This window comes from Condylura cristata, unplaced genomic scaffold (genome assembly GCF_000260355.1).
Source record: "Condylura cristata isolate star-nosed mole 26May11 unplaced genomic scaffold, ConCri1.0 scaffold00006, whole genome shotgun sequence".
Classification (NCBI taxonomy): domain Eukaryota; kingdom Metazoa; phylum Chordata; class Mammalia; order Eulipotyphla; family Talpidae; genus Condylura; species Condylura cristata.
The window spans coordinates 16,332,463-16,349,908 of NW_004567107.1; the positions used below are offsets into that span (position 1 = coordinate 16,332,463).

The following is a 17,446-nucleotide window of genomic DNA, read 5'->3' on the forward strand; positions in this document are numbered from 1 at the left end:
AATATTTTCTGGTTCAACTTTATCACCTTTAGATGATATGCAAATCTCTTAAGTATTGATAGTCTACTGGAAACTAGAAACAATATGTCATTGTTATAATTTAAGACTGTAAGATAATATTTATGGGGAAAGACAAAATTAAGTGATGTTCTTTATGTGGGGCTTAATACTTGCCATGACAAATTGTTACAGAATAACTCATTTCTAATATGCATGAAAGTCATAAAGTTATGCTAATTTTATGGGCATAGTAGTTATTTTTATGAATTTATAGAATAAATATAATAAGACTTTATATCATTTCATGGTTTTTAACTCAGAAAAGTCTTTGAATAAAATTCAGGTTTTCTTGAAGTATCATGTTTTACCAGTTTGACAAAAACATCATTACCCTTATAGAAGACACTGCCTTCAATGTATTTATTTTTGCAGATAGCCAATGCCAAGCGTTTTGTCTCCTAGAAGCGGCAGCTACTCCTATCTTAAAAAACCTTGTGTACTCCTGCACTCTCCCTGCTGCTAATTGGAAATTTGCCACTGTTATTTTTGACCAAACAAGGTTCTTCTTGAAAGAACAAGAAAAAATTATAAGTGATGCTATTCACCAAGGTGAGTGCAAATAAAAGCCACATGATTTAAAATATAAATGTATGTATTGTTTTATCAAATCAGTAAAAAATAAACATAAAAGATTCAGAAACTAGTCATAGATAAAAGTACAACTGTAATTCATCATGTCTTACCCATGAACCAAATCTGATCAGCTTAAGGACAAAATGTTAAATAACATCTAACATTACTTCTTGGGTTGCAGAAACCAAAATAACCCTATAGTTGTTAGCATCTGAACTACTTTGTTCCTATTTCCCCCTCCCCCACTGCCAGAAAGGGTAGGGGGAAATATAAAAAAATAGATTAAAGTTAATCCTGGACTTTTGCTTCTGGCCAAGATGGAGTACAGGATTAGATTTACCTTCCTATTAGAAATAAGAACAACAATTATGTACATACAACCAGTTTTTAAGAGCCAAGATTTCAGGTAATGAAGAATAGAGATTCCTGAGCTCATAAGGTGACTGGTCCATTGCCCTAACTTCCTGTTTTCAGTGAATTGCCAGTACACGGCACAGGAAGAGGTATTCTGACAGAGCCCAGTGGACAGTTTGAATTAGAGAAACAGCTGAGCGTCCAGGGAGGTCAAGGCAGTTAGAGTTCAAGGTATTGAATATTAGAGAGCATAAGCTTCACACAGACAGTCCTGGAAATCTGTATGGTCTCTCTCAAGTGTTTAGCAGAATACTGATCAAAGAGTATGGAGTGTATGTGTAGAAACTACCTGAAGTTGGGTAACAAAACCTCTAAAAGCAGTAAGAAGAAATAGAACTCTGAATTCACCAGTGCAGGAAATAAAGTCTATTCCCACCTACTAGACCAGAAAAACTAATAATTTATGGGGCATTGATTAAAATACTTAGAGAAGTCCTGCCTGAATACTGAGGAATAATTATCCCTAGATTTAGCACTACTGTGGACCTGACTCACAGATCATAAGAGCAAGATGCAAATGATCAAATGTTTCCAGGAAACATTATTGCAGCCCAGAATAAAGATCAGGAGGATTTATACAAATACATAAATATCTAGTATCCAACAAAGTAAAATATACAATGTCTAGATTCTAATTAAAGATTGTCAGGCATGAAAAGAGACTGAAAATAGGACCCATAATGAGAATAACCATCCAAAACAAGCTCATAAGTGACATCATAATCAAATTTCTAAAGACCAGTGATAATGAAGAAATTTATAGAAACAATCGGAAGGAAAAAAGGTATGTTACATATAAGAAACAAAGATAAAAATGACATCAGATTTCTTGTCTGAAATAATACAAGTAAAAATACAGTAGAATAATACCTTTAAATCACTGAAAGAATAAAACATCAAATTTTCTATATAGGCAAAATACATGTTACAAAAAGAAGTAATAGTCATTTCAGACACATAAAAAAAAAAAAAACAAAACAGCAAATTCATCCGCTGCAGACCTACACTGTAAGAAATATTAAACTGAAGAAAACCTTGTTCCTTTGCCCTATTATCTGTTCCAGGTCATGATTCATGAACTTGTTCCTGTAAATTCCCACATGATAGACATGAAGTCATTCCAGAGACTTAGGGATATATTACCCACTATTGGTTTTCCTATTGCCATTTGACTTTTCACTCCTACTTTTGTGCCTTGATCTTCAATGATTAAATCAGCAATTTTCAAATTATGGGGCAGAATTCTGGCCAAGTAAATGTTCATGTAATCCCAACATGAAAACAGAAAAGAACCACCTTTCTGGACTAGTGGGGTTATAACCCTGTCTACTTGGTTTCACTTTTAGGCACAGTAAAATCCAACCTACGATTTTCAAAATGCTCTGTAACTGTATACATGTAAACATTAGACAGCTGGCGTATACCTGAATGCATTTCTTGTATTCACTTTCGTTCCAAGGTATTACTTTATATTACTATCCTTCATTTTAAGCAGTTTGCAGGTTATGAGTTTTATTTTCTTCCAGTTTCATGATTGTTAATTATTGCCCTGTGTGCCTATAAAGAGTAGAAATAATTGAATATTTTCTGGAAACAACAAAAGCATGAACTCTTAAGGTTAGCTGACTGGGTTTAAATGCTATTCCATCATTTATTCACAAAATTATTTAGCCTGGTTAAGACTGTTTCCTCAACCAAAGTGAGGATCACAAAAATCTGTTGTTATAGATTTAATGAAATAACTAGCCTATCTCCAGCTTGATACATAAGAATGTGATAATAGAGGTTAGCTGTCACTGTTATGCATTCTGATACCTATTCTAAAATTCTAATGCATATTCCATGTTTTTTTAAATATGCTTTTGCTTAGGTACAGATGATGAAAGAGAAATGACATTCAAGCATGCTGCTCTCTTACACCTTCTGGTAACAATTAGAGATGTGCTTTTAACATGTAGCTTGGACTCAGCATTAGGTTGGTAGGGGAAATTTTTATTTCTCTACTTTTTAAAAATTATTTATTTTTTAAAAGATTTATTTATTTATGCATATACAATTGGGGCACAGGTCAGAGGTATGGGGGGTGAGAGGATTCACCAGAGAGATTGGAGAGAACAGATGGATTGAATGAACTTCACAGCTGAGGGAAGTAGTGGGCAGGCCAGGAGAGGTCTGCCCTACCACGTGGGTCAGCACTCTGGCAGGGGAAAGAACTCGTGCTGCAGTGACTGATAGCCCCACAGTGCTGTGCTTTAACACAGTGCGCTGCCAGAGATAACCCTTTTGAATTATTTAATCTGAAATAATTTATTTTTCTGGAAAAAATGTGGAAGTATGTAAGCTTTTACTTCCACATGAAACATGTATTTTTGACAAAATGGAATATATATTCTGCTTGTATTCACTAAAGAATTATCTTTATCAACAATTGCCACTTAGAAAATTAGGTATAGGATTCTCTACCTAGGTATAAATTTTAGTCCTAATGACTTCAACCACTTTAAATGTATAGTCATCATTGTGTACTAATTAATGTAATATTTGACACTTCCCATGTATATTTTAGCTCCTCATTGAACTATTACTAAATTATAAGTAGTAAGATCTTCTTTAATTTCTTTTTCAGTTGTGAATGTAAACTAGGGTGTGATTATTTGAGTAATTAACATCACACTATTTTGAAGATAATAGAAAATTTTAATATCAAAATATCTTCTGACTGCATTACTGATTTAACCCCTATATTGAAGGATTATTTACACTTGTATAGTACTAAGCTTATGAAATTACTATTTTTTTATTTAGAGTTTCTAGAGCCGTTTTAAAGCATTATTTCATACTAGAGTGAAAGTAGTTTTTCTCTGACCTATGACACAGATGTTTTGTCTTATCTGTGACCCAGACAAATATTATTTCTTTAATCCAAGGTTTTGATAAATATTGAGCAACAGTGAGGTCACAATTGTACTCCCTATACCCTGAGGTATTATAATATTTGCTTAAGTCTCAGTTATATTATTCTTATCTAACCAAGAATCATAAATAAGGTACAGACACTTTTAGATGACAGGCATGGTGCTTTTTCTTTCTTCTCCCCAGTTAAATCACTTGGATGTTGACACTGGAGCAGGTTATCTTACCTCCATCCCTTTACAAGTATCAGTTTTCTAGAACTAGTATAAGGGCACAGTGTCACATGCTCTTTTGGTTAGTAACCTGTCTTCATTATACATTTTCCTTCTATAAAATATTGTCAGTCCCATCTACAGCGAGGCTGATTATTAAAGCATAATAGGGCAGAATAGCAGAGTCTTGACTATCTGAGCTTCCAGAGCTGTAGAGCGAGTACAGTTGTGACTCACTGCTGCTTGGTGCTTATCAAAATCCTCAATTAGAGACATAAGTACTTATGGAGGATTATTGGAAGGATATTCACCTTTAAGTATCTTAAAATTTACCCTAGGATGAAGTGAGATCATTGGGAACTTTTGAACTTGTGCTGAATTGTTTTTGCTCCTCAAAGAAATCTACTTACCAAATCAACCTTTGACTTTATTATTTGGTTGCCTTAAAAAGTACTATAGGGTAAAATCTTTTTTGGAATACCGATTTCTTAAGCCCTAGGTACCAAGCTACTATAAATAATCTAACTACCTTGTACATTTTTAGTGGAGTCTCCCAAACCTCTTGAATCAAGCACCAACTTTAGTTGTCCTGTTATCGCCTTCTCTCTCTCCCACACAGAGAGAAAGGTCTACCAGTACCTGGCTACTTCCTCCAGAATTCCTTCCAGAATTCTGTATCTTCTCCCAGCTTCCCATTTGCTTCCTCTCCCAAACTACCAAGGTGATGAGTTTCAAGGTTAAAGATAAAGCATATCATTTCTGCACTTTAATTTAGAAATAGAAATAGGATTGTGTAGTAGGTAGTATTGTACAGATATGTAGTAATGGCACAGAGGATGGAGACTGTTTCCCTTAAGCTATTTCTTGAAAAGATAAGGAGTTTATTTAGCAAATAAATAAATTACAAAAAAAATATGATAGGCAGAATTAAGAACCCAGGAGAATGACATAGTGAGTGTGCTGTGAACAGTTCATGTGACTAAACTGAAAAGTACAAGGTAGAAGGTATTAAGAGTTAATCCTGAAGAAGTAAGAAAGAGCCAAATCATGGAGAGCCCTTTAAACTACACAAGAGAGTTTGGACCTTATTCTGTAGATGACAGGGAGCCATTGCATCAGAGATGCTACTGGCTTAGCTTTGTTTCTCTTTCTGAAGGTTAAATATAGTGACAGTGTGGAGAATCAGTGGTAGGTTTGGAGATTAGGAGACAGAAAGAACATAAATCAATCTCTAAATGGCCCATCAGTCTATTTGTGCTAATATAAATTAAGATTAATGACACCCATGAGTATAACATGAACATAAGTATTAAATTTTTAATGTAATTTTTTCATTTATTGCCAAACTATTTACTGAACACTGACCTAGGTGAATTACTATGCCAGATGTTCTATTTCAGTAATTCATAGAACTCACTGTGCAGCAGAATCACTTAGAATAGAAATCTAAGGACATATTACAGATACACTGAATATGAACCTTCAAGGATGAGTCTTAGGACTCAAGGTTTCATTAGGATTTTATGTTTAAAAATTGCTCTTAGTCAAAATTTAGGCAATTCTGTTTTAGCAGCTATAAAAATATTTATGCATAAATATCATAAAATAGATCTGAAGATCTTATAGTCTAGAAGTTAAGTCATATACATAGATAATCAGCACTAAATACAAACACTGGATAAAATACCAAAAAAACTCCAGTGAAGTGACATTTCCACAAGATTTGTTTGTAAATATAGCACCTGGGGTTTTGGAAGAATTCAATAACATTCAGCAAGCCAGAAGGCAAGAAAGGATGAGATTTATTCAGAGAATATGTAGATTATATCCAGGCATATTGGTGTTATGTAGCTTAAAAGAGACATTTGGTACATTTTTTTCTGAGCTTCACTTAGTTTTAAGGTTTCACTACTTGACATCTTTGATTAAAATCAGTGAAAGGGTAGAGGAATTTTAAACTCTGTTGTTTAAAGTATTTACCATGGAGTTTCTCAAAGAAACAAAAAATAGGCTTTTCTCCCGTTTTGTTTTTAACAGGATATTTGTCAAATGCAAAAGACATCTACAAAAGCATTTTAGGCTCTTACTTGGGAGGCATTTGGAGACAGCTGAAGATTGTACAGTTTATTAGGGGAAGAAAGCCTGAAACCAATTATAAGATACAAGAATTGAAATGTCAGATACTAAGTTGGATGCAAAGTGAACAGCAAATTAAGGTTAAGTATTAGGATAAAGCAGATAAAAGTATTCATTTTAAATAAAAATTGGATGTAATAAGAATTTATATTTAACTTTAAAATTATGCAATACTCATGATTTTGGCCCTTTGACAGTTTTCTCCTACTAAGTTAATAGAAATTAGTAAACAGAAGTAATCAAAGAGAAAGGATGATTTACATTGGTATTCATGTCTTAAATTTTTAAATATTTTAATTTTTATTGTGTGCAGTTTCCAGTGAATTATTTTTTAGCTGGTATTTACAAGTTCATGAATATATATCCAATAATAGAACTACAAAAATCAGTTCTAGATATTGAACCAGAATCTCATATACTTCTACCAAAAAAGCACCTGTCACACGAATTAGTGAATATTTAAATGAAAATGCCTTTTAAAATCTTACCAAACAAAAAAGATTTCAAATCATTTCACTAAATCTGCATACAATTTTCCCTTTTTCTTTTTCTTTTTGTCCCACTTGTATCTTTACCTGTAACTCTATGATTACTTAGAAAACTTGCTTAAGTCATGAAAATAAAGAAATTTAAAATTGTACTGATTTGCCATCCCTATCCCAACCCTTCCAAAAACTGTGGTTATAATTAGGAAAATATGGCAGTAAATTACTGATTTTTTTCATAAATCCAAACTTATGTGAGTTGAATTTAACACTAATAATACAGGCAGAGACAACATACATATATAGAGTCATCCATATGGAAACATTTGAGCAGTGCTCAGAATGCCTTACCCTAAAATATTTTCCTCACTGATGTGTGATCTTACCAGAATGTATTCCTTAGAATTTAAGCATTTACATCTTTTATAACATAATTTTTAACTTTGTACTCATGTAGTCATAGTGTATAATCAGTTAAAATGCTACTTTGTCACTGTAACAGAACTTTGAAAAGGAATAATCATTCAGACTATATATGAAATTCTTACTTTTGATCAGGTGCTGATTATAATAAGAATGAACTCAGATGATGAAAAACATCTACTCATTAAATTCCTTAGCAAAATGGAAGGTAGGGAGTTTTAAATTATGCTTCATTTGATAATAGTGCTTGAATATATAAAAATGTTTTGATCTAACCAAACTTTTAAATTAAGACATAATTAGTATACCATAAAATATATGCCTTAAGGTATATAATTAATAGGTGCTATCCAATTTTCAAATCAATCTGAACTGTAAATGTGTGATATAAACATGTTATAATGTGTGTATATTATTATTGTGATTAAAAATAGTATTAGTGTTGTCCAGTGACACCTTTTATTGATTTCCTACGTTCGTTAAATGATACTGGCTACTTACAAAACTCTTCTCAGTAGGTTTTCTTTGCTCAATCTTAAAAATAAAGTTCAGAAACACAATGAACATACCAAACCTCATGGGAGTAAGTGAGGCACTCGGGATTTGAACCTAGATCTCTCTTACTTCAGTGTCACTCTTCACTGCCAGTCCTTCCCAGTTTGTGCTGTGGAACCCATTGCTTAATTGTAAACTCTTTCCCTTGTCACCTGTCTTAGCTGAAATAGAACTTTTCCTCAGATAACACCTGTATCCCTCTGGTATAGAAGTTGATAATTTTGTCTCTCTATTCTTCATTGGGATAGAAATCTGTGTCTTGGTTTCCATTATCCTTTCTAAAATATTATTCTTGTCCCCTTTGAGGCTGTGCCATAACTGTACCACTCTCTACCCCATATTGCCATTTGTCTAGAAACTACATGAACCTTCCTCATGATCCATGGACACTTGTGCACCTGCCTCACAGTTTTCTTTTCACTCCCACCCCTGCTATTATTATCCTAGGTATCTTTAATGTGAACAGGTCATTTCAACACCCTGATCCTGAGTTTCATTGGCTTCCATGCCCAAAAATCATATTCATTCTTTGTGCCTTTGACCTTATGATAATGTGGAACTATCTATCTCTGAAGTTTAAGCTCTGACATTGTTTTTTGTCTATATCTACCACTAGTTCTTTCATGATCTTCAGGATTTTAGAGATCTGTAATCTGCCAATTCCCTTTTTTGCTTCATTTTCCCTCCTCTTTCCACGCCTGGTAATGAGACCATCACTTTTATCAGTCTTGTTCTTCTATTGTACTTTCCATTTAAACCTCAATTCTGAATCTGTTATAGACAGTTAACCTCTCTTTTCCTATAACTGAGCTACTGAGCGTTGTTGGAAAAAATCATATACATTGACACCACAACAAGCCCTTCTTCTCTGAACTTTACAAGCTCTTAACACCTCTTAATAAGCTTTCTGTATGTCTTTAGTGTCTATCCCTAGTCTCCTACTAGCTACTTCTAATGTTTATGCTACTCACCCCCTTGTTTTTTTGTTTTTTTTAAAGAAACTGCCTCTTCTAATGTCTCTTAATGGTATGAGTCCTCTTAACGTTTTCTTTCCCTACCATCTACAAACATACCTTCATGTCTCCTATTGTTTTACCTTTTCTTCTTTTCTCTAGAGAGGAGATGAATATACTCCCTTCAATAACCAGTCTTTCACTCATGCTTTGGATACTGTTCTCTTCCTCCATTCTCCAAGTCTTGGTCCCTTGAGTTATTTCCCAGCCCAGTTTTTCTCCCTAAGGACTCTCTAAGAAGCCCTCCAGTGTCTTAAAAAGTAAAATGCCACCCTCGACCTCAGGCACCCTTTAGTTATTTTATTTTCCTTTATAAACTACGTGTTTTGCCATCAACCAAAATAGCTCTGCTCTTATTCTACCAAACTATTTATAATTCTCTTTCCTGTTTCTGCTCCTCTAACCTCCTGTTTAAGAAATCAATATGTTCATCTCCCTTCCTTAGGAAGCTAACTCCTACACAGCCTTTATAAATTAAACCATTTGTTCAGGAAGCCTAGATTTAGATTCTTTTTCTCTATGTTCTTAGCATTACATGCATGCTTCTAAGAAACCACTTGCCAGCATGGGCTCTAATAACAGATTCTCTTGTCTGTTTTCCTCATTAAAATGTCAACCTCTGGAAATAAAAACCCTGATTTGCAACCATGAAAATGTCTGGAATATACAAAGTCCCTAGGAAAAGTTTATTGAATAAAAGAGTCAATTAATGCCGCCCTCTGTATCTATTATAGATTGAAATTGGTGAAAAGAGAGTAAACTGCAAATGTATACAAGTATTGCTGCAAATATCTGCTTATCAGTGTAGTACTAAAGTTATGTGGCTGAGGAAATACTTTTATACAGAATTAGGGGAAATATTTCTGTCATTGTAAAAATTCCTTCAACCTACTTAATGGGGAACCTTCCCCTTTGATGTCACTTTTCTTTGATGCCACTTAAGATTATTTGACAAAATACTGCTTTTTATCTAGGGCTTCATGTTAAACATCTCTAGTTCTTGTGGCATTGTATCATCACTATTCTTACTGTTTTTATTTCAACGAGGTATACTGACACAAACACAAATGGAAAACCTACAAACTGAAAAATGATTTCACTCTCTGCCTACTCAGCAACTGTTCTTTATAAGCTAGGGCTTTTCCCTGTATAGTATTGGAAAGTAAAAGATGTGTTTCCATTTTCCTTTGTTTTTACAGGGTCCTAAGAATGCATTAAGCTGGAGATCTGTTTTGGGGGTATAGCCATTATAAAGATATAAGATTTATGGAGATTACGTTTCAAATAATATGAATAATTTTATAAAATGCATAAAACAAATACAACTGTCTTCCTTATTATTATTACCAAATCTATATCGAGCCAAACAATTATGAAATTATTAAGCATTACTCTGTCATTATAAACTGCCTTCAGGAATTTTACAGTTGACAAATGTACAGTAATAGAGCATAGAATTTATTTTAGTTATAATTAGCCAATTAGTCAATTATGTCTAACCAAAATTAAACTCTATGGTGAGTACAGAGTTCTTTAATAAAGCTAAGGAACAAGTGACTTCTGCTTTTATATAACCAGTAAGGGGGTGGGGACCAGCATTTCTACCATATTGAAATGTAACTCTTGCTGTTTTGATATGTACTTAAATTTTTGGCTAGAGAAAAAGAGTAATCATTTACCATGATTTTTGGAAAATAAACTTAACTGTACAGAATTGGTGATTTTTAAAAAATGTTTATTTATGCATACAGAACTGGGGTACAGGCCAGATGTACAGGGGTGGTGAGAGGATTCACCAGAGACAGAGAGGGGAGCAAAACAGGTAGATCAACAAAGTACACTGCTGAGGGGAGCAGCAGGCAGGTCAGGAGAGGTCTGCTGCACCATGTGGGTCACCTCCCAGGTGGGGTTAGAACTCATGCTGAAGTGGCTTTAGTTTCTTAGTGTTGTGCTTTAACCCTCTGCACCATCAGAGAGAGCCTGGCTTTAGCTTCTTAGTGCTGTGCTCCAACCCTGCTGGGAGGGCCCAGAATTGATGTTTTTAATTTAGTTATTTTGAAGTTAAGTTTTGACTCTTTTTGTTGTTATAACAAAATTTTAACAATGTTTCAAATTTTTTGATACTCTAGATTTAGAAAAATAATCTAGTAAATTATATACTAAGCAATGTCCTCGTTCCCAATGTCCTAGTTCATTGGCATGCTAGTGAAATATATGACACACCTAAAACTACAGATGACAAAACACTGTAAAAAATACTTTTATTGCTTTTTTGTTCCAACAGGTATAACTTTGACTGTTTTACACTCAAATGAAAGGAAAGAGGTTTTGGAATCCGAAGGCATTTTAAATGGGTAAAAATGTTCTTCTTCATTTATGAGGAACAAACATTCCAGTTCCAGGAAAAGCACAATTTTCCTAGAATTAACTCTTAAGTTTCATAAGAACTGAACCCGGTACTTATAAACACTATTTATTTATGCAATAACTGGGCTATAAGCCAGAGGTGTGGGGGCAGTAGGGTGAGAGGATTCAACAGAGTCAGAGAGGGGAGCAGAACATGTGTATCTACTGAAATACACTGCTGAGGGGAGCAGCACGTGAGACAGGAGAAGTCTGCTGCACCATGTGTGTCAGCTCCCTGGCTGGGGATCAAACTCAGGCCTGTGGTAATAGTGCTAACATTTAACCCCTGCACCATCAGGAGACTTCAACCCTTTCCCCCCCAAATTAGTAACTTTTAAATCCAAAATTAACCAATATCTCTAGCCTCTTTTGAAAAGTATTTTATATAGAACATGTCAATTCAGCTCATTGCCTTGTGTAATGCCAGGAATTTAATTCAATCTTGTTTCGGTACCCCCAGATTATCAGATTGTTAGTGTAGGAACAACTCCTTTGGACTTACCCTTGTTTTTTTTCTCAGATTGTTTCTATACCTCCTTCCTTTCTTCTGGGACTCTTTCCTGAAGTACATCCTTTAGAAATTCTCTCATGAAAACCTACTATTAGTAATAATATAGTGTTGACTTGTTTCAATATTTTTATTTTGCCATATGTGGAAAGCATTTCTTATTTTGAGATTCAAATAATAAAAATAGAAGATGCTAATCAAATAGGAGTTCATAAAAGCTAAACAGACATACCTTTTATCTTCTAGATTGCTCTAGATAGAAAGCAGCAGCAGAATTTTAATAGTCAGTGCTATGTTATATGAAACTTTAAGATGGGAAAGATAACCGTGTGTGTCCATCTTGTTTGACTGTTGCTAAATTATTTGAATCCCATTGAAGAGAAGAAAACCATTTTGAGGTTCTCAGATAAAATTCTGTTATATAGATTGTCAAAGATTAAAACCTTACATTTGTAAGAAAAGGAGATTGATTTCTTGTGGTCTTTTGTGTGTTGTAGATAAAAGTCAGGTCACAGAATTAGAGTTCTGGAATTTAGGGATGTAATTAATCTACAGTTTTTTTGTATTCTGTGTGGTGCTTTTTTTTTTTTTTTAAGTATGTCCATCATAAAGAAAGATAAAAAAGGGATTCTTACAGTTGGAGAACAATCAAGATAAAATATGTAAGAACTTTCCAAGATAAGTAAACATAGGATAGAGAAGAAAGGAATCATCAAAACCAATTAACTTTTAGCATCCCAAGTAAATAATGGCACAAACATAATTTCGTTTTAATGACTTTCTTTTGTCTTCAGTACAAGTTCCTGTGTAGTTGTACACAATCAGAACATTGGAGCAGACTTCCCCTGGAGCAGTTTCTCATTTGTGGTGGAGTACAATTATGTAGAAAACTCCTGCTGGACTAAACACTGTGAAACTCTGAACATTCCATACATGGCCTTTAAAGTGATTCTTCCAGATACAGTTTTAAAAAGTAAGGATATAAACAAAAATCCCTCCCATTTTACCTTTATTAGAATGAAAATTTTTTATTTTCTGTTTCTATCTATGGCAATAGGAGATTTGACTTCAAACTCTCAACTAATCATTATCTTTGTGATCTGGTGCAAGACCTTAATCTCATACCCCATATTTCCTATGCAAAATAAGCTTTACTGATTATATAGTTCTCTATATTCCATTACCTTCTAAACTTTATTTTTAAAGATTTATTTATGCATACAAGAGCTGGGGTGTGAGGGGGATGAGAGGATTCACCAGAGACAGTGAGGCGCAAAACAGGCAGATATATGAAATACACTGCTGAGGAGCAGTGGGTGAGAGGGGAGAGGTCTGCTGTGCCATGTGGGTCAGCTCCCTGGCTGGGGGTTGAGGTCAGGCCACACTGGCTGCAGAAAGCCTTGCACCACCCCTTGTGCTGCCAGGGAGGCCCTGACTTCTGAACTTTATGGAACACAATTTGATTACAATGATGTCTAATTTTAATTTGATACTTCAATGCAAACATTTATTGTTGAAGTATGGGGGAGTTATGTAACAGTATATTGGCTGGTGTAGAAAAATGTTAATATGTAACAAAAATTATATACAAATATATATATGTATATAAGTATATACAAACATATATATATAAGTATATACATATATATATATATATTTATTATTTAGAAATAAATCTAAAACCATTTTCCTGTCATTTGATTTCTTTGTTTTTCAGTTTGGGGTTTCTGTTCACATAACAGAAGAAGGTTCTTATTCTTAGACCAATTAAATTGAGAAGCTCAGACAGTACAATTTTAGTCCCAGTGCATCTCTCATTATTGGTATAGGTTACTTTCTGTGCACCTTAAATATGAGCAGGAAGTCAGAATTCTGAGATATCTCAATTCTGAAAATACAGTCACCATAATTATTGCTTTAGAATTTTTTTTTTAGATTTATTTATGCATATAAGAACTGGAGTACAGGCCAGAGTTGCAGGGTGTGAGAGGATTTACCAGAGACAGTGGGGAGCCCAACAGGTAGATCTACTGAAATAGACTGCTGAGGGGAGCAGTGGGTGGTTAAGGAGAGGTTGCCACACAATGTGGGTCAGCTCCCTGTCCAGGGATCAAACTTGTGCTGCAGTGGCCATGGCTAGCTTCATAATGCTGTGCTTTCATCTGTTGCAACACCAGAGAGGGCCCTGCTTCAGAATCTTTGATGGTAGAATTAAATGTTAAATTTGTTAAATAATTGAAATATGAACCCAAGAAAGAATGACACCTTTACTAGTTGATAGAGGGCTTTTTCCATTCTCTTATAGGTGAACTTAATTGATTGAACCACTTCCTTGTGCATCATCTTCCCACTATTATACTATAAAAAAAATTGTAATTTATAGATCTTAAATGTTTTTATATGTTTTTTCTAAGAAGAAAAATTCCAAGAGGTAAAATGAATTGTTGGGTCAGAGGTGTATGCACATTTATATTTAGTTTAGTGGCCTTCCAGAAATGTTATGCCAATTTATATTTATACAGAAAATTTGAGAGAAGGTTTTCCATTGTATCTTTACTATAAGTAGGTATTATTAATCTTTTTTAAATCTGTGATAGAATTACAGGCAGAGAAGATTTTATAGTTGTGCTAATGTATGTTTCTTTATTGCTATCCTTTCATGTGTGAGTGAATCTTATGTAGCCATTCTTTTGTAAATTGCCTGTTTATATCCTTTGTCCATTTATCTATTGAGGTTCCTCCCCCATTGTGCTGCTGTAAATCAGCACAATGGGGGACAACAAACTTCACATATAAAGGTGTATGTGTGTGAATAAAGCATTTTTTAATAATATAATAACTTATTTTTACATCATTTGTGCCTTTTTCCATCTCAGTTGTAATCCCTGTGGGCTTCCCATCACCAAAGCACCTGTGTGCCATCACCCACAGTCCAGTGCACTACCCATTCCTGCCCCCCCCCATTTTTGATCCCATTCCCCATTCAACCCCCATAAAATGTCTCTGGTATATAGTTGTTCATTATTATTATTTTCTCCCCTGATCATTTATTATACTTCTGCTATGAGTGAAACCATCTGGTATTTTTCCTTTTCTTTCTGGCTTATTTCACTTATGTCACTAAGCATGATCCCTTCCGGCTCCATCCATGTTGCTGCAAAAGGCATGTGTTTATCTTTTTTGATTGTTGAGTAATTGAATAAAGCATATTCTAACATTCCAATAGAATATGATCCTATTTTTTATTTTCATTAAGTGAACATACATATATTTGGTATAGGCAATCATACATATACAAAAAGTCTGGATGTATGTACTAAAGCCTGTTTTTAGTATATAGTCATTTTAGTAAATTCTGTTGATTGTTATTTCTAGGTAGTAAAATAACATGTTTTTATTTCAGTCTTTATGCCTTCATTCCAATTTCTGATTTTCAGTGAATATTAGTTTTATACTACTCTCTTGACTGTAAAGCTATTATTGTCATATTTTGCTGGAGAGTAAGGGAAAAGAATGTTTGTAAATTTTCTTTTATTTAGGAAACACCTTCATAGATAGATTTGGTGGTTTTCCTTTGGAAATTCAGATTCCATATGTCTTTTATGCATCTGAAGGACTTCTTAACAGTCCAGAAATGCTTCAGTTGCTAGAATCCAAGTAAGTATTTGATGTCAAATTATTAGTGAAAGTATCCCTCTGTGTGTATGTATCATAGTTGACTAAATGTACTTTATATATGGCACTATTTTTTTTTTGGTTATGCCTGAAATTACATCACATAGGAGTAACTTTCCAGTTTATATCAATTAATATTTGTCTCCCTGTAGTACACCATCACACTTACTGAATATTATCTTTCTGTGTGGGAAAAATAGTTTATATTTTAGTCACTTGTCTTTAGTTGTGAGCAAGTGTGAATATTTTAGTCTGATTATTCTCTGTATTATATGGTCATATTTTTGAGTCAGTGATCATATTGAGAATGAGCATTCTTATTCATAGGATTTTAAATACTACAGAGAAACAGGACTGTGAAGTTCTAAATGAATTTTCAAATTTTCAGATGATTATCATGTCAACACAGCATTTTTAAATAATTCAAAGCACTTTATGATAGCATATGTTGTCACAGAGTGTTAGACATTCAGCTATTTGTCTTAGAAGGGTCATTGTGCTGTAGCTTTAGTTAGAAAGCTTATGTATTTTCCACACTTTGTTTTCATCTTAAGGCTAGGAGGCACTCCACAGAAAACTGAGCTTCTAAAAAATAGTTAAGATATATGTCAGTTGTTTTTTTTTTTAAAGATTTATTTATGCTTACAGAACTGGGATACAGGCCAGAGGTGGGGTGAGGAGAGGATTCACCAGAGACAAAGTGGGGAACAGAACAGGCAGATCGACAAAGTACACTGCTGACAGGAGTGGTGGGCAGGTCAGGAGAGGTCTGCGTGGGTCAGCTCCCAGGCCCGGGATCGAACTGGTGCTGCAGTGGCTTTGGAGAGCTTCATAATGCAGTGCTTTAACCCGTTGTGCCACCAGGGAGAGCCCGATATATGTCAGTTTTAAGGAAAAAGAAAATTCTGATAATTGCAGAATGTTTAGTCCCCTGTTTGACTTCATGTACTATTAAAGAGCTTGAATAAATTGGTCAAGATATTTGTAACAGTAGTAAGTGCAGTAATACTTAGCAAAATACCTAATGCAACGAACATCTCAACTATTATGTGATATGTGCTAAACAAATCAGTTTCAGGCTTCAAATATCTGTACAATGTAGAAGATATTTATTAAAGAAAAAACAGTAACTAATATGTAGTAGGACTGTACAACTTCTCTAAAAGAATTTTTTCAGCTGTTTGATTATTTCACCCCAAAATACCATATTTTGCAGCTATAATATCACACTAGTGGAAAGATGCTGCAGTGAGTCGTTGAAACTCTTTGGCGGCACAGAGCGTTATGTTGTGGTTACAATTGATGAACACACTGCCGTACTCTTACAGGTAAAACTATAGAGTAAAAAATACATAAAAATTATTATATATATTTTATGTTTATATATATAATATATATGTACCATGTAGTTTATTACTAACTTGTCTAGGGTTAGCTTAACTATCATCTGTTAGTGTTTTTTCCCAAAATTGTAATTGGACCGTCTGTGCTTACATCAACACTTTGGAAAATGACTGTTATCAAGCTTCTTTGATGACTTAAAATATTTAATATAGTTTTAGAAGACAATATAAACATATAACCCTTAATATTATATATTCACCTGTTTTAAATGCATTATATAATGGTTATATTTTTGGAAACTTTAGAAATCAAATCTCAGCCACTATGCTTCCTTAAGTATATTAATTGATAATTAGTAATAGAGGATTTCCTCTAAGATATAAGTAGTATGGATGTAAGCTGAGAAAGAAATTTGATTTGATAAACAATACTGTTATATGAGAATAAAAAAATTATTTATGCATACAAGAACTGGGGTGTAGGCCAGAGGTGTTGGGAGGGGCAGTGAGACGCTTCACCAGAGATAGAGTGGGGAGCAGAACAGGCAGATTTACTGTAATCCACTGATGAGAGGAGCAGTGGGTGAGACAGAAGAGGTCTGCTGCACTGTGGGGGGCCTTGACCAGCAAGGCGAGGGGGTAGAGCCCCAGTGACGGCGTGAGGAAGAAGGCAAAAAACGGAGACTCGTGCGAGTGAGCTTTATTCTTACAACAGTCATATATATATATA

The 17,446-nt window shown here is 34.2% G+C and overlaps 1 protein-coding gene across 1 annotated transcript in view; it reads left to right on the forward strand.

Annotated features, from left to right (window-relative positions):
- LOC101636267 (chromosome unknown open reading frame, human C9orf84) overlaps positions 1-17,446 on the forward strand; it is a 60,180-nt gene that overhangs the window by 24,443 nt on the left and 18,291 nt on the right. Inside the window, exons 12-19 of the mRNA XM_004677432.2 lie at positions 433-609; positions 2,918-3,022; positions 6,210-6,388; positions 7,352-7,424; positions 11,069-11,138; positions 12,493-12,671; positions 15,238-15,355; positions 16,590-16,701. Of these exons, the coding sequence (XP_004677489.1) occupies positions 433-609; positions 2,918-3,022; positions 6,210-6,388; positions 7,352-7,424; positions 11,069-11,138; positions 12,493-12,671; positions 15,238-15,355; positions 16,590-16,701 (1,013 nt within the window). The remainder of the gene's footprint in view (positions 1-432; positions 610-2,917; positions 3,023-6,209; positions 6,389-7,351; positions 7,425-11,068; positions 11,139-12,492; positions 12,672-15,237; positions 15,356-16,589; positions 16,702-17,446) is intronic.